The sequence below is a fragment of the Pelophylax lessonae genome, assembly GCF_965119305.1.
Source record: "Pelophylax lessonae genome assembly, chromosome: 1".
Taxonomy (NCBI): domain Eukaryota; kingdom Metazoa; phylum Chordata; class Amphibia; order Anura; family Ranidae; genus Pelophylax; species Pelophylax lessonae.
In genome coordinates, this window is record NC_138768.1 from 790,508,544 (window position 1) to 790,529,224 (window position 20,681).

General features: G+C 46.5%; 1 protein-coding gene across 1 annotated transcript in view; it reads left to right on the forward strand.

The window, feature by feature from the left end:
* The first annotated feature begins 2,565 nt into the window (after positions 1-2,565).
* Positions 2,566-20,681, forward strand: part of WDR1 (WD repeat domain 1) — a 123,948-nt gene continuing 105,832 nt past the window's right edge. The window contains exons 1-2 of the mRNA XM_082252461.1: positions 2,566-2,779; positions 20,253-20,374. Coding sequence (XP_082108587.1) covers positions 2,764-2,779; positions 20,253-20,374 — 138 coding nt within the window. The 5' untranslated portion in view covers positions 2,566-2,763. The remainder of the gene's footprint in view (positions 2,780-20,252; positions 20,375-20,681) is intronic.

The following is a 20,681-nucleotide window of genomic DNA, read 5'->3' on the forward strand; positions in this document are numbered from 1 at the left end:
TTTAGGAATGTACAAAATAACCATAAGGGGAACCCTGCACTGGCCAGTAAGTTAAAAGTATCCAATGTATCAATGTGGAAATGTTATTTGCCTTTAGCGCAGGAAATCAAATAAATTGTAACATTGTACTAGAAGGAGATTGTTGTGTGAATAAAGACACACACGGGCTAGGTTCATATTAAAGCGTTTGTATCCTCACCGGAAAAAAACAAAACAAAAAACCCTGCAGGACAAAGGCATAATGAGCTAGTATGCATCGCATACTAGCTCATTATGAAATACTTACCTTAAAAGGAAGCCCCGACACGGTCACCCGATCACCGCTGAGGGAGCTGTTTTGTCCCTCTGCGTCTATTCCTGGTTCGGCGGCTCCGACGCTGTGAGTGTTGCCGGAGCGGCGATGATGTCACTCCCGCGCATGGAGCCAGCAAAGAGCTCTGAAGGTCCGCCGGACTTTCAGAGCGCATGCGCCGCTGGTTTCAGCGGCTGCATACATGGAAATATCTCCTAAACCGTGCAGGTTTAGGAGATATTAATTATACCTACAGGTAAGCCTTATTATAGACTTACCTGCAGGTAAAAAGCAACAATACTTCCACTTCAAAGCAGAGTTCCATCCACTTTAAATACTGCTGACCCCCTGACATGCCACATTTGACATGTCATTTTTTTTTTTGGGGGGGGGGGGGTACCTAGATTTGACAGGTACCCACTCCCACTTCCGCTCGGATCGCCTAGGCGGCTCGAGCAGAAGTTCTCCTCTCCCCCTCCCTGCAATCTTCTGGGACATGTCCCAGGTCGCAGAAGATTGCCCGGCCATTCACAATGTGCAGTGCGCACCCGGTTGTGACGCCGCAAGCTGCCACAGCCGGGTGCCCACAGTAGACCGAATAATCAGCAAAGATGAGGATTTTCATTCCGTCGAGCTGGAAAGATTTCGACTGCCTGAACCTCTGGAGAATTGCAGATTTGTCGGCCTAATTAAGATACTTCGCTATGATCGGTCGCGGGGTTGATCGCTCAGATGAATGCATCCCCATGCGGTGGGCCCTCTCCACTACACAAATGCCTTGAGTGCTTAAGGCCTCTGGTATTTTCTTGGCACATAAGTCAGGGATAGCGGAGGGAGGCATGGTTTCAGGTACCCCAATGAAACGGAGGTTGCTTCTGCGATCCCTGTTTTCAAGGTCCTCCAGTTTTTGCAGGATAAATTGATTAGTCTTGTCCTGGGTCTGCTCAAAGTGGTGTGAATGGTACACCTCTTCTTCTATATTGGACACCCTGTTTTCTACTTCTTGCAGCCTAAGGGTATGTTCGGTAAGCTGCCTTTTGATGTCCTGCATCCCTGCAGTTACTGCTGTCTGCACTGCAGCAGTGATGGTGGGGGATAGGAGCTCAACCACCGCTTGAGCTATGCGGTCAGATTGCGGGGTCCCCTAGGGATGGCACCGTGGCGGCTGGGGGAGCAGCAGTGTCCATAATGGATGCGTCCGCCTCTCCAGGAAAAAGGCCAAGACCGCGGCCTCGATTTGCGGCGGCGCGCGTGGGCCGTTTTTTTTCCAAAAATTTGTCCATGGCTGGTATGCTACTAGGCAAGATGAGTACCTGGAGGGGTGGAGAGGTACGTCGGGGCTCAGTGAGGTGTTTGGAGGATTTTAAATGCCGATTTGAAGTCCTGCCGCGGGAGGGAAGACGCGGCTACAGCATTCGGCGCCGGAACCTGGTGCCCACAGTAGAGGTGCTGGTGCCGCCGAAAGGAGAGGGAGAGGAGCGAGGCTTCGGGTGGTCACATAGCTGGACCGTGGGACAGGTAAGTGCGTGTTTATTAAAAGTCAGCAGCTACACTTTTTGTAGCTGCTGAGTGCTGACTTTTAATAAACACAAAAATGAGTGGAACTCGGCTTTAAGCTGCATTCACACCCGACATGTTTTTGTCCTTTTTTTGGGGGCATTTTTTTGAGCATTTCGTATATGCGTTTTTAGGCCCTGTTCACACCTGAGCGTTTTTCAGCTCATAAAATGCTCATCTCTGAAGTCTCAAAACGCCCAACAAGCAAAATCCTATTCATTTCAATGGCCCATGTTAATATATAAGCGTTTTGTCACCTGCAGCAAATAGCCTGAAGCTGAAAAAAAGTACACAAGCTTCTTTTTTGGCATATTACAAGCGTTTTTGTTCAATGTCAAGGCCTGCCTCCGAACACCTGCAAAAATCCCCTCAAAAACGCCTGAAAAAAGCCCAAAAAACCCCTGAAAATGATACGCACAGAATGGAACCTTAGGCGTATCGTTTTCAGGCATTTTTTGTGCTATTTTCAGGCATGGGTTTATATACACTTTAATTTTTAACTTTCTTCTGTAAAGTGTGAATAGCTTGCGCTAAAACAAACACACAAACCCAATAAGCTGACTACAGGGACAGTCTCCTTCTCCCCTCCACATTAGTATACAATTCTCACAGTAAAACATGAAAAAAACTGTAGGCTCGCCCTTAGTAAAGATGGCGCCGGCCGTGTCCCCGCCCTGAGCCGTGTCCCCGCCCCCCGGCGCCCTGACAGACAGAGCTGGCTTGTTGCTGGAGGCGGCCAGGAGGGAGCGGGCTGGAGCTCCAGCGGAGGAGCTCATTGTTGACCATATATAGTCAAAGCCACAGGGAGACATCGCAGCTGTGAGCGGCTTCAGCTTCCGGGTTTGTATTGCGGGGCGGCGGAGAGAGAGCCGGTAGGACTGACACCGAGCGAAGCGGCCCACTGCACCGGAGACATGCCGTACGAGAGCAGTAAGTCACCCGGGGACGGGACATACCACTGACTGATCGGGGGAGGGGGGCGCTGTCACTGGGACCTCCACACCCTGCACGGGGGTCAGCCCACCTGTCATAGCGGGGAGGGGGGACTACAAGTCCCAGGACACTCAGAGTGCGGCCCGGAGAGCCACAGGTTGTCTGATCTCATTCATTGGCGGAGTGTGCGCTCCATACACCGAGCGTACCATTCATTACCAGAGCGTGCCCGGCACACCTTATACATGACATGCATGGGGGAGAGAGAGCAGTGCGGGGGAACATGGGGGAAGGGGACACCTCACCTCTTCCTATTCCCTGCCGGGGGGGGGGGGGGGTCACCTCTTCCTATTCCCTGCCGGGGGGGGGGGGGGTCACCTCTTCCTATTCCCTGCCGGGGGGGGGGGGGTCACCTCTTCCTATTCCCTGCCGGGGGGGGGGGGTCACCTCTTCTCATTCCCTGCCTGGGGGGGGGGTCACCTCTTCTCATTCCCTGCCTGGGGGGGGGGTCACCTCTTCTCATTCCCTGCCTGGGGGGGGGGTCACCTCTTCTCATTCCCTGCCTGGGGGGGGGGGTCACCTCTTCTCATTCCCTGCCTGGGGGGGGGGGTCACCTCTTCTCATTCCCTGCTGGGGGGGGGGTCACCTCTTCTCATTCCCTGCTGGGGGGGGGGTCACCTCTTCTCATTCCCTGCTGGGGGGGGGGTCACCTCTTCTCATTCCCTGCTGGGGGGGGGGGTCACCTCTTCTCATTCCCTGCTGGGGGGGGGGGGTCACCTCTTCTCATTCCCTGCTGGGGGGGGGGGGTCACCTCTTCTCATTCCCTGCTGGGGGGGGGGGTCACCTCTTCTCATTCCCTGCTGGGGGGGGGGGTCACCTCTTCTCATTCCCTGCTGGGGGGGGTCACCTCTTCTCATTCCCTGCTGGGGGGGGGGGGGTCACCTCTTCTCATTCCCTGCTGGGGGGGGGGGGTCACCTCTTCTCATTCCCTGCTGGGGGGGGGGGGTCACCTCTTCTCATTCCCTGCTGGGGGGGGGGGTCACCTCTTCTCATTCCCTGCTGGGGGGGGGGGGTCACCTCTTCTCATTCCCTGCCTGGGGGGGGTCACCTCTTCTCATTGCCAAAGGGGGGGACCCCACATCCCAGGGATGCTCATTGCCGAGGGCCATTTGTGTCAGGGAGGAACATGTCAACATCCTGGGGTTCCCACAGCCTCCTCCACAGTGCTCAGTATCTGTACAGACCCCTGGTTTGTTGGATGGGGGGGGACGGACGTGTGGTGTGCAGACCCCCCGTTTGTTGGATGGGGGGGGACGGACGTGTGGTGTGCAGACCCCCCGTTTGTTGGATGGGGGGGGGACGTGTGGTGTGCAGACCCCCGGTTTGTTGGATGGGGGGGACGTGCGGTGTGCAGACCCCCGGTTTGTTGGATGGGGGGGGGGACGTGCGGTGTGCAGACCCCTGGTTTGTTGGATGGAGGGGGGGGGAAATGTGCGGTGTGCAGACCCCTGGTTTGTTGGATGGGGGGGGGGGGAAATGTGCGGTGTGCAGACCCCTGGTTTGTTGGATGGGGGGGGGGGGGAATGTGCGGTGTGCAGACCCCTGGTTTGTTGGATGGGGGGGGGGAATGTGCGGTGTGCAGACCCCCGGTTTGTTGGATGGGGGGGGGGAATGTGCGGTGTGCAGACCCCCGGTTTGTTGGATGGGGGGGGGGACGTGCTGTGTGCAGACCCCCGGTTTGTTGGAGGGGGGGGAACGTGTGGAGTGCAGACCCCTGGTTTGTTGGATGGGGGGGGGACGTGCGGTGTGCAGACCCCCGGTTTGTTGGATGGGGGGGGGGGGTGGTGTACACTTATTGTAGACTGGAGCTGTCAGCAGGCGTTGGTGGGATCATAGATAAACCAGTATGCAGACTGTAGCAGAAAGTTTACAATGGGGCCAGCATGTTCTGTACAGGTCAGGATGTCTGAGACTGCTAGAAATTCATAGAGGTGTTTATGAAATAAATATGTGATCAGGCCCAATGTGGTGTTATCTGTGGGTACTGGGGGGGGTCATATATGGAGAATGTTTGGCATTGATTTGTCAGTACATGGCCTCTTTAAGTTTCCAGCATTTACTTGCATGCAGCCCCCCTCTTGGTTCAGTTGGCACTGCTCAGCAATGTATGTGCTTTGCATCTATAAATATTTCATGTTCTGTGTACATGGGGACAGGGACTGTGTTTGTGTGTACTGTGTGTACATGGGGGACTGGGGCTGTGTACTGTGTTTGTGTGTACATGGGGGGCTGTGTACTGTGTGTGTGTGCAGACACCCAGTAACCTCGCCCTGCTCCTCCACACCCCTATACTGCAGTGCTGCTGTCTCCCTGATTTACACAGCCATCACTTCTCATTTACTTCTACTTCTACTTCCCTGTTCCTCAGCCTGTTGCAGCCGTCTCTCCCTCCCAGTACAGTACACACCTTCCAGCAGATGAGTTGCTTCCGGACTCCACCACACGCCCTGCGGCTCCTATTGACCTCACACTTTTATTATAGGGCCCTGTGATTGGTGTATATGGTTTTCTTATCTTTATATTATTTATATATCAACAACATGTGATCTCTATTCTGAGCTGAACTTTGTTGGACTGAAGTTGAGGAATTGCCTTCATTCATTCTGGGATAGTTGGCCATAGCAGGAGTTTGAGTTTATGAACATCTTTAATGAAATTATGGGGTGAATTCACTGAAGGATTCTGTATGCCATATGAAGGTCATGAGATTGTGAGAGTTAACTCCTCTAAGTAAAATATCGAATGCGAGGTAAATGCCGCATTAAAAATTGAAAAATCATTAACCACTTCAATACAGGGCACTTTTACCCCCTTCCTGCCCAGGCCAATTTTTAGCTTTCATGCACTTTGAATGACAATTGTGCAGTCATGCAACGCTGTACCAAAAACTTTTCCCTACTTCACTAATGTGCATTAATAGGCAGCCTTTATGTGCACTGGTGGGCATCGCTGATGGGGCTGTACTAAAGATCCCTGCACTGATTATCATTGGAGAACCCCCCGTCCTGTATGTCGGAGAGCTGCTTATCGGCTTTCCTGTACTCCCACCCCTGTCAGCGTGAATTGAGGGATGCCGATAACCGGAACTTCCTAGTTACGCTGTTATTGGACACAGCTGATCACATGGTAAAGAGCCTACATCATTGGCCGGTGTTCCGTGAAAAATCCATACCCGTGAGAAAACCATACCCTCGTCACTTCCGGTTCCGCTACGGAGGGTATGGATTTCTCACGGTAGTTAAACTTGCGGCGCTTACATTAAAACAGCTCCTCTGAAACGTAAATCATCTCCGCTCTTCGCCCTGTCACTGCCCTCATCTCCGGTAATAAATATAAAAGCGGATCACGGAGCCGCGATCGCCGTCACATTTACATCACATACACCCGCCGCCGCTTTTATATTTATTACCGGAGATGAGGGCAGTGACAGGGCGAAGAGCGGAGATGATTTACGTTTCAGAGGAGCTGTTTTAATGTAAGCGCCGCAAGTTTTACATTAGACACAGTGCCGTGAGAATTTCATGCCCACCGAGCATGCGCACTTGTCTAATACTTTAATGTTCAATCATGTATCCGGGGCTCTGAGCATGCGCACTGCTGCGCTGCTCAGCTGTTTCAGCCCGGAAGTGACGAGGGTATGGTTTCTCCACGGGGTATGGTTTTTTAACGTTACACCGGAGATGCGGTGTGTCAGAGCGACACACGGCACTACCAGTCTGAGCGGCTTGTTCTGAAGTAAATCATACAACGTCCAGTCAGAGTAGGAGAACCACCGCCCGGCCGTCATTTTGCTGTACCCTGACTGGGATGTGGTTAGTCAATTCACTAATAGACACACGTTGGGTATTTATCACCTGGTGTAGGCAGTCGGTATTTTAGCAATGCAAAATAACAATGAGGGTAGCTCTGCCCTGGCCAGTAAGGTAAAAGCATACAATGGGGGTTATTTACTAAAGGCAAATCCACTGTGCATTGCACTTGGAAGTGCAGTCACTGTAGATCTGAGGGGGATTGTGAGGAAAATAAAAAATAACAGCATTTTTGCTTGCCTATGATTGGATGGTGGAAATCAGCAGAGCTTCCCCTCATTTCAGATCTTCCCCTTAGATTTACAGCAACTGCACTTCCAAGTGCACAGTGGATTAGTCTTTAGTAAATCAGCCCCAATGTATCAGTGTGGAAACGGTCTGCTCTGAGCTCAGGAATGAATATTCCTGTAGTTTGTAACATTTCACCACAGGGGGATGGTTCTTGAATGAAATCACATTATAGTGTTCAGTTTCATATTTCTGTGTGCGATTATTTACAGAACGTTCTTCCTCTGGTGCAGAGTTGGCATGCACAAAAAAAAAAAAATGCCCAAAACAAAGCTAAATTTTAGGTGATAAATATTGAAAGGGTAACTCCGCTTTCGTAGGGAAATAATGTCGTATACAATTGCAAATCCAGTCATTGTAATTGAACGTTATTAAATTCCCATTCTATCTTCAGCACTGTAATTTTCTGTAAAAAATGCAATATGGCTACCTAGAGGCATTCTATACACGGGTGGTGTAAAGAACGTAACCCCCCCCAGATATGTAATTTCCTGCTTGTGTGATTGGCTCACTGATTTTCCCAGATGTCTGCACTAAGATGCAAGTTAGATTTTGAGCATCCCCCCCCCCCTCCTGCAACAAAAAAAGGTTGAGATACTCCAAAAGAAAAATCTTAGCTAAAGGGATGCAATCCCTGCCACTTTCCTCTTTGGAACCCTGCAATTTAAGCAGCTGATAATTCTAAAACCACTCCCATACAGATTCAGGCTCCATGCTATTTCTTCAGAATAACAAAGTAGGAATCTGCAACAAATTTTCTGAAAAAAAAAAAAAAAAAAAACCTTCTCCTGTTCATTTATCACCCAGAGGGGAATGCTGCTTTTGTTGAAGGAAAAAAAACAAAAAAACAAACACAAGCTTGCATGTATCGTTTATCGAATGCAATTAAGAGAAAATCCACTTTTGTTTGGGGGGGGGGGGGGGGAAGTGGAGTGTCTCTTGCATTCGATACGATGCATGTTTGTGTGTGGGTTTTGTTTTAGTGAATTGACTGCTTTTGAGATAAATACTGCATTTTAACTAAAAAATGTGTAGCACTACTCCATTGGGAGCTGCTGGTGACGGGTTCCCCTGAGTTACCCATAGTAACAGTAAAATAATTCAGGCAAAAAATTTGGGGGACCATACCCATGTATTTCTAAAGCTGCTGCACCTATGAACCAAAAGACATGTATATTAAAAAAGAATAGCGCGCAAATGCAAAAGAAATTACTACCAAATCTGAAGACAATCCATAAATAAAAATGGGGATTTGGTCCCACCATATGGCCATATAGTGCTCAAGCCCACTACTGCGTCAAAGTACCCCATTATCAGTGGGTCCTACACTATCCATGAAAAAGAGATGAATCCAGCCTAACCCTTGGAGATAGTACTCCTTGCTGGGAAGGATGTGCAAATGCACTACAAGGGACTCCTACTATATCCACTTGATGGTGGACACTGAGTACAGGTGTGTGTGGGGGGTGGGGAGGGTTGCTCAACCTCGGTGGTCTGGTCAGACCGAATCAAATAATTCAGCAACTTCAAAGTGCCTGGCTCAGTCAAGAAACAGTCTAGGAGTTTTGGTTTTTGTGGTTTTAATGAGAACTTGGATAGGAGAAGGGAATGAGTGGGATACTCCAACTTTAATAAACTATGCACAGTTTGCTGGGACGTTAGACTTGAGTGCGGCAAAGCCGCTGCTTCACCTTGTCATTAGCAATGAAGTAGTAATTAACCACATGCCGCCCGCCCTATAGCAAATTGACGGCGGGATTGTGGTTGTATTATCCTGACCGGACGTCATATGACGGCGGCAGGATAATTCAGCTCTGCATGCCCCCCAGAGCGGCGATCGGTGATGCGAGGTGTCAGTCTGACGTAGGCTCTTTACCATGTGACCAGCCGCGTCCAATCACGGCTGGTCACATAGTAAACAGGAAGAGCCGTTGATCGGCTTTCCTTAGTTCATGCCTGACAGGCACGAGTAAAGGAGCACAGATCGGCGGCTCCCCTGACAGGGGGGTCTGCACTGGTAATCAGATCATTGATTACCAGTGCAGACCCTCAGGGCGTGCCACTAGAACCACTAGGGATGCCCACCTATGACCCCAGGGATGCCCACTATGGCCACCAGGGATGGCAATCAGGGCTCAGGGAGCCCCCCATTGCCCTCCCCATCAGTGCTGCCCACCCCATTGGTGCCACCCCATCGGTGCCTGTCAGTGCAGTCTCATCAGTGCAGGAAAAAACTTATTTATTTACAAAATTGTATAACATAAACAAAACTTTTTTCAAACTTTTCGGTATTTTCTTATTTGTTTAGCAAAAAGGGAAAAACCCAGAGGTGATCAAATACCACCAAAAGAAAGCTCTATTTGTGGGGGGGGGGGGGGAAATTACATAAATTTGGTGTAGGTACAGTGTTGCATGACCGCGCAATTGTCATTCAAAATGCAACAGCGCTAAAAGGGGAAAATTGGCCTGGGCAGGAAGGGGGTGAAAGTGCCCTGTATTGAAGTGGTTAGAGGTTGTAAACCTCCGAATTTTTTTATTTAAAAAAAAAAAAAAAAAATAAACACCTGAAAGACAAACACATAATGAGCACTATTATGCATCACATACTAGCTCATTATTAAATACTTACCTTAAAACGAAGTGCCGACTGCTCACATCTCTCATAGGCGACATGTTCTGTCGCCCTTCTTCCGGGTTTGCGGCATCTGGCCATCTGATTGGCTGGAGCCGCGATTACGCGCATGCACGGGAGCCGATGGTCATAGCACAGGGCTCTGAAGGAACGGCACCAGCGGCCGTTCCTTCAGAGCGCATGCGCCAGTGACGTCACTGGCTGCATGTAAGATAAATATCTCCTAAACGGTACATGTTTAGGAGATATTTACAGTACCTATAGGTAAGCCTTATCATAGGCTTACCTATAGGTACAACTTGCAGAGGAGGGTTTACTTCCTCCTTTAAAGAAACGGTTTAGGTAAGCTGTACTGTGGAACACCGGATCCTCTGCAGCTCGGCTCCACACCTGGTTCACTGGGCTGACCTCTTAAGACCGCCTTCCTCACACTGCAGGAGGAGAGACAGCCGTCCACCTCCTCCTGGGACTCTGCTTCCCACCAAAGACACCCTGTCACATGTCCCCCCGGCTTTTATGAGCAATCCCAGGATGCATTGCAAGAATGCCCTCCCACTGGGACTACCACAAAAGCCAACTTGTCACTGGCTGGGTTTCCTCCACTGTCCAACAAGCTCCCTCATTGGATACTCTCTCTCAGACCCAGTGAATCACACCTGGAGGCATGCAACAGGCAATCTAACAGATCAGGCCCCCCTGATAAGCAGAAGGAGCAAATGGATGCGTTTTGCTAGCACCTACCTAGGAAGGTGCCACAAATATATGCGGTATTAATCTCTTGGTGAAATAAGCCCTACCTCATTATTGAAAATGATCCTTATTCCTTTCTATAGTGTGCCCAGCAGTGCTCATACATGGCTGGGTGGATGTGCTGGGGCTTGTGTGTTCTCCAGCAGTATGGAGCTACATGTAGAGACAGAGGACCAATGATGGGTTATAATTCAAGTATGTGAGATACCAATGGTCCTCTACACTGGTAGGGAGATCACCTGTACTGATCGGTGCTTGGGGAAGGAGGGTGGTTCACTGGCTGGAGGATACGATCACTTTCAGGAAGACTATTGCCAAGGATTCACTGCCTGGAGCGGGCGCTGCCAGAGGGCACCGCTCCCTGGGTGAAATGAAAGTTTCTTTAATTTATGAATGTACCCAATTATATTCTTTATGATCGAGGGAAACATAAGATTTTCAGCAAAGCATTGTGTTTTCCATTTCTAGGAAAAGTGTCTGGGTTGCGCAGTTCAGCGACGTCTTATCCTCATCTGCTCTAGAAATAATAGCTGTGCCATGCTTGCTGCGGGCGAGATCTTCGGTTTTTTTACACATATATTTTTTTTCGTTTAGATGAATCCCTGTGATCTGGGTCATGGTAGAAAGTATGTCACAGATCGGCTCATGCTTTCCTGCTTGATGTTCTTGCTGCTAGTTGGACATGTACAGATATGGGTCAAATTGGGGCACTGTCCAATCAGGATGTTCCAATAGTTTGTATTTTATACTAAAGCTGAACTCCCAAGATAAGAAAATGTCATTATGTGTATTCTTACTTGACTCTTGGCGTGCTTTGTGTTTTTCTTCCAGATCTGTGCAGTAATCCAGTGTGCTTCTTTGCCTCTGTGCAGGAGCGTGCTGTAATAAAGACCGTTCACTGCTTCTCTGGTGACTGATCTTGTTCCCATCCCCACCTGTAGTTTTCTGCAGGCAACCTTCTTCTTTATTTTTTTTTTTTATCCCTTTTATTGCTATCACAAGGAATATAGATATCCTTTGTGACAGGTATGCTTTATGGAGAGATCTGGGGTCTAGAAGACTCCAGATTCCCTCCTCTGTCCCTGAAGTGTTTTTTTTTTTTTTCTTAATGAAAAATAACAAACCTGTTATACTTACCTGCACAAGGCAGCTCCGATCCTCCTCTTCTGGAATCCCCTGCTGGTGCTCCTGGCTCCTCCCCTTCATTGGGTGCTGCCAAGGAAAGCTGCTTTCTGTGGGGGCACCTTTGCAGGCTCACTCCTGAGTCCTGTTGCATCCATTGACACACACACAGCGAGACTCCTGTTATCAATCTGTCCAGCAAGGAGAGCGGCTGGGTGTGGAGGGGGGATGTGTGGGTGTACTGCAGCACAGGTTTTTCACCTTAATGCATTAAGGTGAAAATCCATGAGACTTTACAACTACTTTACAAGCATTTGATCACACCAAGATCAGTGTTTTGAATGCTTTTGATTTTTGAAAATTGTGCTGTTTACATCCCAGTAAACCAAAAGTGATGTTAGGTCATCGCTTCCAGGTTACCATAGCCCAGAGCCAAACCAAGCCGATCAAGTCTTTATTCGGCTCTCCAATCAGCTGTCTGAAGTGCTGGCTAGTCGATTAGGACTCCTGGTGGGACAGAAGATTCCTGGGAGGTGGTGGAGGAGGGAGATGTCCCCTCCTGCTTCTAAAAGCAATCCAACAGCTAGTTAGCCACTAGGATTACTCTATCGAGAAAGCCGACTGTCCGTCCTAAAAAAACTGTACCAGATGATTCATACAGCTGCAAGCATAATCTTTTTATAACCACTTGACATCCAGTGAAGCACTAGGTATGTGACTGGTCGGCAAGTGGGTAAACTCACTATGGTGGTTGCTTTAGATTAGAAAATCAGTGTTCAGACTAAAGCTGACAATTATCGCATCTCTGGGGGGACTCCTGAGGTACAGCCTTAAAGTATAAGTGAAGGCAAAATTTTATATATCCAAAATATTGCGCTAGAAAAGAAGGTAGTAATAAATCAAAGTCCAATACACAAATTTTGAGCTGCTAGCACAACATCCTATTGGTAAAGGACAGTATAGTGTATTCAAATAGCAGGGCTCAAAATACATTAGTTCAAAAATAGTCCTCCAGTGAGATACGACAGACACTGTGGGAAGAAATCGATAGGTCCACCACCAAGGGAAGCTAAACATACAGCCTCTTACTAGATGCGAATAAATTAAACAGCCGGCAGAACATTCTATCGCCTGGTCAATGGATCCGATAGTATGAACCACAGCAGCACAAACCTCAAAGCATGTTCCAAGAGAGATGAGAGGGCAAATCATTGCACAGACATCTTTCCAAACGTTTTATTAAAACAATAAAAATCTGCAAACGGGGTACTCACATTTTCTCTTGTACAATGAGCATAAAAAAATGGCGAGGATGTGTTGTAAAATTGTTTCCAACCAAGAAAATGGACGACCCCCCCCCCCCCCCCAATAGTGTACAGCACCAACGTCATGTGGCTAGGCTTCTCCTGACGTGTTTCGTCATAACTGACAGGGGCGTGGCCACATGACATAAACCCATTCTATATATAGGCAAGACACCGGAAGTGGGTGGAGGTCAAAGGTCGGAAATTGCCAATACTATGAATTGCGGCAATAAAGATGTTCTAAATAATATGCACTGATCCCACATATTTTATTATAAATACGAGGTGGCGCCAATATGCGTTCCACAGCACAGAGGAGGCGGAGCAGGCATTCAGGCTCACCTGGATCCCATGTAAACAATAAAGACCAACATCCTGCTTGCGCTAAGAACAATATAAAACACAGACAAAAAAAGGTTTTAATATATACAGCAAGATCTCTAACCAGAGATAATGGCACCACTAAAAAGGCCAATAACATAAATGGCACAATTGAATGTACGCCTTATAATATTATATATTACCTTAACATAAGGCCATATGTGTGAAGGGATATATAGATAGCACAAATAAAAGTTTAAATATTTTTTACCAGACATAAATCTATATACCAAGGATTATGCAGATGATAAAGATAATCTATCTATATGACACTGGTGTCGTTAACCAAAAAACAGAGGTCGGCTAAAATAATCAGGCAGAAACAAGTCGCACCACTAAAAACAAGCTCATGCACATTACAAATCAACTATTGTTTATGAAAGAATTAATATCCCAATTGACATTAAAGCCGAAGGGCCTATAAGATTTGAACTTGAAAATCCGTTTGGTTTCCAAACGGGAAATACTCCTCCTAATATTGTCCCCCCCTCCAGTGGGGACAATACTGTTTGATTGCCATGAAGGAAGTCCCCATTGGGTTCCTCCCATGGCACTGGTCATATGTTTAGAAAGGTTATGTTTTGGAAAACCCATTTTAATATTCACAATATGCTCTTTCATTCGTACCTGAAAGGCACGCACGCCACAAATGCAAGCCACAAGGGCACGTGATGGCATAAACCACATTCTTGGTGGTGCAGGTTAGAAGAGCATCAATGTCTTAAACCTAAGAAGTGATATTGGATTGAAAGGAGGTGTATTTCCTGTTTTTGAGGGAATTAACAGAGCAGACAGCACACCTTTTTACAGGGATAGAAACCCTTGAGCTGAGTAAAAAGATCTTTTCTCTGGGGGATTAATAATATTAAGAGCGATCTGTAATCTGGCTGGAGGAATACCTCTAAAGGTTTCTCGGGTAATAGGGGTCTTAGAACCCGATCATTCCTAAGTACATCCCAATGTTTCCTTTTTAATGCTTTTAATAGCATGATGTTGGGTTAAAAAGGAGGTAAAAAAGTAGAACTTAATGGAAATATTTGCAGACATCAGGTTGTCATCTTTAGGGCGTGAAACTAGCAGGTCCACCCTATCCCGACTATCGACCTCTAGTTTAGTTTATCTAGAGAATCTGGCGAGTAACCTTTTTTCCAAGGACTGGACTTAAGAACGTGCGCTTCTCTCAGAAAGTCTTATTCTCTAAGACTACAGTTTCTTTTCAATCGTAGAAACTGACTCTTAGGGATGGCACTCAACCAGGGGCTATAATGACAACTCCTGGTGCTGATTAAAACCATTACGGTCGGACTCTTTGAAAAAGTTACCGGTGATCAATCTGTCCCCCATAGCTTTAATGTTGAGATCCAAAAAATGAATTTGAGTCTTGCTCATTTCATGCTGACGCAGGATGCCGCGATCATTGTCATTGAGCTGTCTAATAAGAGGACGTCATCTATATAACTCCTCCAGAGGACCAATTCAGATTCCTGTTGGCATGGATGACGTCTTCCTCCCATTGGGCCATGAAAAGTTTATTTATATATTTCATTTTTTTTTATTGCTGTTTGTTGCCATGTTGCTTCGCATTTGATCAGTTATGACCCCAGCCGTTTGATGACTTGACATTTTGGTTGAGAGCACAAGCAACTGTGGCGCTATGATTCAAGACATGCCGTCAATGTAATTGCTTTAGGAAACTGTTAAAAACGATGGGTTTATTTCCACTTTGAGCTTCAAACTTTCTTAATCTGTGGCTAATACAGTACAACAGTCTACTACTGCTAAGACATAGTGGTAAAAAAAAGCCTATATATTTATCTCATGACCTGTGTACAGTGGTTGTAAACCCATACATATACCCAATGAGAGTACTATCCTCAGGTGATACAGAGATGAAACAAATCCTCCTATGTAAGTTGTACCTGTCTATTTGCAAGTCTTCTCTTCATCTGTTCATAGTGCAGAAAAAAGGGGCGGAGAGCTGGAGTTACACTTTGCAGAGCTCAGTGAGTAGAGCTCTGTATTGATTGGAGGGAAACAGCACACAGGACCATGACTAAATCTGTAAATCCGCTGGAGGTCCCTCCCCTGTCATTTTTTTTTTCTCTTGGTTTCAGGAAATCTTGTCAGAATTTGATTCATACTGATAGCAGAGGAATAAGGCAGCAGACAGAAATTACACTTTGTGTTCTTTATAGAGGTTTATGCTTTGTTCATATTTCATGTTTGAGGTTTACAACCACTTTTAAAGCTGAACTGTAGAAGATAAGGACACAAGCAAGTCAGCTAGCTAAAAATGAGCCAAGCTTAAGATACATTGATGATCATCATATTCTGTTGCTACCGTATCTTCCCCGCAGACTCATTTCCTCACTCCCTCACGTGATCTATAAATCTGGCACCATGTTGGCTTCCTCTTCTCTGAAGGCCTTTATAGTTTACTGATAACACACATGCTGAAATTCTGTGAATGTGCTTACAGGGCAAAGTAAGTCTGTTCAGACATTCCTGTGCTTCCCTGACACTGGAAATCCTATGATGTGGTATTTGTAAGATGTTGTGGCTGCTGGGCATGTGTGTACAAGTAAGGAACCCAGAACAGTCTCAAAGATGAAGAATGCTTTTGGGTTTCTTTGCAGGAAAGAAAAAAAAATAGAACTGAATCAGTAATGTGATGCAACTGCTGTCGTAATGGCATAAAAGATTTGAGCTTACATTTCTCTTTTTACAACTGGTTTTGTGTTTTATATAAAGTACAAATCGTGGGTCTCAATTCTGAGGGTCAGGCAGGTGAGGAAATTACAGCTGCATTGTCCATATCATCAGAGAACTCGTAGGCTGGATAGTTAGCACAAAAAGGTGGTAGGGGTGCCTGCCTGTGCACACATTTATTTTCAGAGTGCATTGATATGCTGAAAATCCTGAGATGGTTAATAAAGCAAATGGTTGGCTTACACCAGAAAACACACCCATTGCCTTTAAATCTCTATTGGCCATTAGCCTCCTGTCACATTTGTGGTCCATAGGGAGCCAAGGAGAGAAGGAAGGGGTAGACTAAAGCCCCGTACACACTTACCGATTGTCGGCTGAAAAGATTCGGCCGATTGTAGGCTTGTTAGTATGATGCTTCCGACAGCCGACAGCGCACTTTCGGCCGAACAGAATCTGTTGTGCAAGCATTAAAATTTTTGTATGCCGACACCAGAACGGCCGATTGTTCGCCAGTCAGTACAGATTTCGGCCGACAGACGGCAGATTTGCAAGACTGGGCATGCTCAGAAAAGAAAAAACACAGGGAAAGTTAACCATCACATGACATCACTTCTGCAGTCGGCGGACAAAATTCGTGTGCAGTCTTTTGCACTTTTCAGCGGACAGGACAGCCCGGGGACAAAAGACGGCCGATCGGTTGGCCGATGATCGGTACGTGTGTACGGGGCTTAAGTAACCAGGAGATATGTGGATGATATGAGCTTGGGGTAGCAAGATGCTCACGATTTGCTTACTGGAACTTGGGGGAGCATCCGTTTGCATTTAGCTTCTGGTTTCTGATGTTTATCCGACTCTTTGGTCTTTCTTAATGTTTTATACAGAGATCTTATACATGTATGTGAACAAAATAACTGCTAAAAATGTGTAGTCCTGTCCAGCCAGTCTTGACACACAGCACAGCCAATGTCCTTTAACTTCTATCTGTACTCGCTATAGCCGAAAGACGGCTACAGTGTGGACCTTAATTGCCGGGAGGGCGTCCATGTATGTCCTCCCGTACACGAGCTGCCTGCGTGCTCCCTGCGGAGCGCTCGCTGCTTACTCTGTGATCAACGACTCCATGAGTCCCGGTGTTCCGTGAAAAAACCATACCCGTGAGAAAACCATACCCTCGGCACTTCCGGTTCCGCTACGGAGGGTATGGATTTCTCACGGTAGTTAAACTTGCGGCGGGTACATGAAAACACTTCGGGTGCAACATAAATCATGTCCTCTCCTATCGCTGTAACTTCCCTCATCTCCGGTAATAAATATAAAAGCGGATCACGGAGCCGCGATCGCCGTCACATTTACATCTTATACACCCGCCGCCGCTTTTATATTTATTACCGGAGATGAGGGAAGTTACAGCGATAGGAGAGGACATGATTTATGTTGCACCCGAAGTGTTTTCATGTACCCGCCGCAAGTATTATATTAGAGACAGTGCTGTGATAATTTCATGCCCACCGAGCATGCGCACTTCTCAAATTCTCTCTTCTTCACTCACGTATCCGGGGCTCTGAGCATGCGCACTACTGCGCTGCTCAGCTGTTTCAGACCGGAAGTGACGAGGGTATGGTTTCTCCACGGGGTATGGTTTTTTAACGTTACACCGGCCCCTTACCACGTGATCAGCTGTCAGCCAATGACAGCTGATCATGTGATTAAAAGAGGTTGTAAACCCTTTTTTTTTTTTTTTTTTGTTTTTCTTTTTGACCCTGCAAGAGAAACGCATAATGAGCTTGTATGCATCGCAAACTAGCTCATTATGAAATACTTACCTTAGAACGAGCCCCCGCCATGCCGCCCGCTTAGCTGGATGACGGGTGACATGTCCAGTCGCCCGTCTTCCGGGATCAGATGGCCGGATGCCGTGGTGACGTCACTCCCGCGCGCGGGAGCCGACAGTCACGGCACGGGGCTCTGAAGAAACGGCACCAGCGGCCGTTCCTTCAGAACGTACATGTTTAGGGATACGGTATTTACAGTACCTATAGGTAAGCCTATAATAAAGCTTACCTATAGGTACAAGTGTCAGAGGAGGGTTTACTTCCTCTTTAAACAGCAGCCGGAAATCAGCTGTGTTTTTTTTTTTTTTTTTTTTTTTTCTCAGGCTGTCAGTGTGAGTAGAAGAAAATTCTGATTGCCGCTGTAACGTTAAAAAAACCATACACCGTGAAGAAACCATACCCCTCGTCACTTCCGGTCTGAAACAGCAGCGCAGCAGAGCGCATGCTCAGAGCCCCGGAGACGTAATTGAAGAAGAAGTTCACAAGTGCGCATGCTCGGAGGGTATGATATGTTAACGGCACTAATACTTGCGGCGGTAAAATTAAAACAGTTCGGCTGCAACATCAATCATCTCCTCTCCTCTCCCTGTCACTTCCCTGATCTCCCCTAATAAATATAAAAGCGGCGGCGGGTGTATAAAATGTAAGTGACGGCGATCTGTGCTCCGTGATCCGCTTTTATATTTATTAACCGAGATCAGGGAAGTGACAGGGGAAGGAGCTGACATGAGGCATGATGCAGAGGAGCTGTTATAATGTAACCGCCGCAAGTTAAACTACCGTGAGAAATCCATACCCTCCGGAAGTGACGAGGGTATGGTTTTCTCAAGGGTATGGTTTTTTCACGGAACACCGCTGCTATCAGAGGGAAATCGGTCCCGAAGAGGAGGGGGGCATCTGTGCCCACCAGCACCACATACCAGCACCACCTATCGGTGCCCATCATGAGTGCTGCCCATAAGTGTCTCCTATCACTGCCACCCATCAGTGCTGCCTTTTAGTGCCGCCTTTTAATGCCTATCAGGGCCCATCAGTGCCGCCTCATTAGCGCACATCAATGAAGGAGAAAAATTAAATGCAAAATTTTATAACAAACTATAAAAACTAGAACTATAAAATTAAAAAAACATTTCGGTCTTTTTTTTTTTTTTTTTTTTTTTTTTGTTTTTTTTTTTTTTTTTTTTTAGTTTCTGCAAAAAACCAAAAGAAAGCTCTATTTGGAAAAAAAAAATGATAAAATGTCATCTTGGTACAGTGTTGCATGACCACACAATTTACACTCAAAATGCAACAGCACTGAGAGTTGGCCTGGGCAGGAAGGGGGTTTAAGTGCCCAGTAGACAAGTGGTTAAAGAGGTTTTTCACTCTAGGGGGAAAAAAAAAATATTTAACTGCTACAAATCCTGTAGCTGCTGGCCCTTAATAAAAGAAAGAAAGAAGTTAAGAGGAGAACTTCTTCTGTTTGGATCCCCTAGGTGATTTTAGCACAGGAGGAAGTGGGTGCCTGTCAAAGCCAGGTACCTGCTCACCACACACACACACACACACACACACACACACACACACACACACACACACACACACACACACACACACACACACACACACACACACACACACACACACACACACACACACACGAGGTGGGGAGGAGGACTTAGTGTTTCTAACGACACAAGGTTTTTATCTTCATGCATTGCGGACTGAAAAGACACCGTTTTTGTTGTATCCTGCTATATTGATGTGATCGCTGCATTCGTGGTGTGTGTTTATTTTTTTTTTGCCATTTGACACTCTGTTTTCTCCTAGTGATCTGGCCATTAACACACCTCCTGTATTAGAGTGCCCCACTCTGGAGGAATGAGCATAGGGGACACTGTTGGACAGCAACTTTGTCTGGGGGTAGAGAAGTGTTAGTGTATCTAAATCTGTTAATAGATCTAACGAATTGAAGCCAAACTCCAGCTCCCACTTTATAATCTGTTTATAGCAATCTATTTTGTTCCTTTTGGGATAAAGGTGGTACATAAAAGCTGATCACTGTAAGCACCCCTGTCATTAGTAAATAGTTTCTCATCTCTGTAACTGATACATTTTCTCCAGTGCTTGTTTTTTTAAAAAAAACAGACTTACTGGTTGGATCACCAGATGAAAATGGAAGAAAGGAAAAAAAAAAAAAAACCTAAACGCAGCCATCACAAGAATCAAAGAATTCAGAAGCTGCAATATAATGTATGCTTTTTGGTTTAATACCACTTTAAATACTCAATCATGTGCAGATGGTTTTCGCATCCTTGTATTACTAAGGTGACTATTCACACAATTTTTTGTGTGACGATTTTCAACTCCTTTAGTAAATCAGCCCATTCCTCTTCCATCTTGAAGACTGGAAGTGAAGGATAATCTTCTAAATGGAACACACAAAGCAAATAAAAATATTAAAATAAACCTTTGGGTCATATATTTTAACTAAAACGGCATTCTGGGTAGTATTTCCTACACATGTATCAGTTGTTTAATGAACAATTTATGAATAATTCATGTTTTAATGGACCGCTCTTGTTTTTTTTTTTTCCTTTGTAGAAAGTGTGTTTGCCAGCCTTCCTCAGATGGAAAGGGGAGTGGCTAAAATTCTTGGAGGAGACCCGAAGGGCAAGAACTTTCTGTACACGAATGGGAAATGTGTTATCATCCGGAATATTGAGGTAAGGAGTCACTGCATTTGTATTTCACGATGCATCATCCTCTAAACATAGACCTGTTCCACGGTCACTCAGCTATCCCTGATCATACAGTGCATGCTGGCCTTTCACATAATCCAAACTTTCTCTGTATAAATACCAATGGGACTGTCTTCTGAAAGTGGTGTGTGTGTTTTGTTTTTGGATAGAGAGGAGTCCTTACGCCAGTCAGGTTATTAGTGCTGCCTGTGCCCCCGTTAGGGGGATTCACCCTCTCTGTTTGTACTATTTACCATTATCATTGAAAGTACAAAGAAAATTCCACATTTTG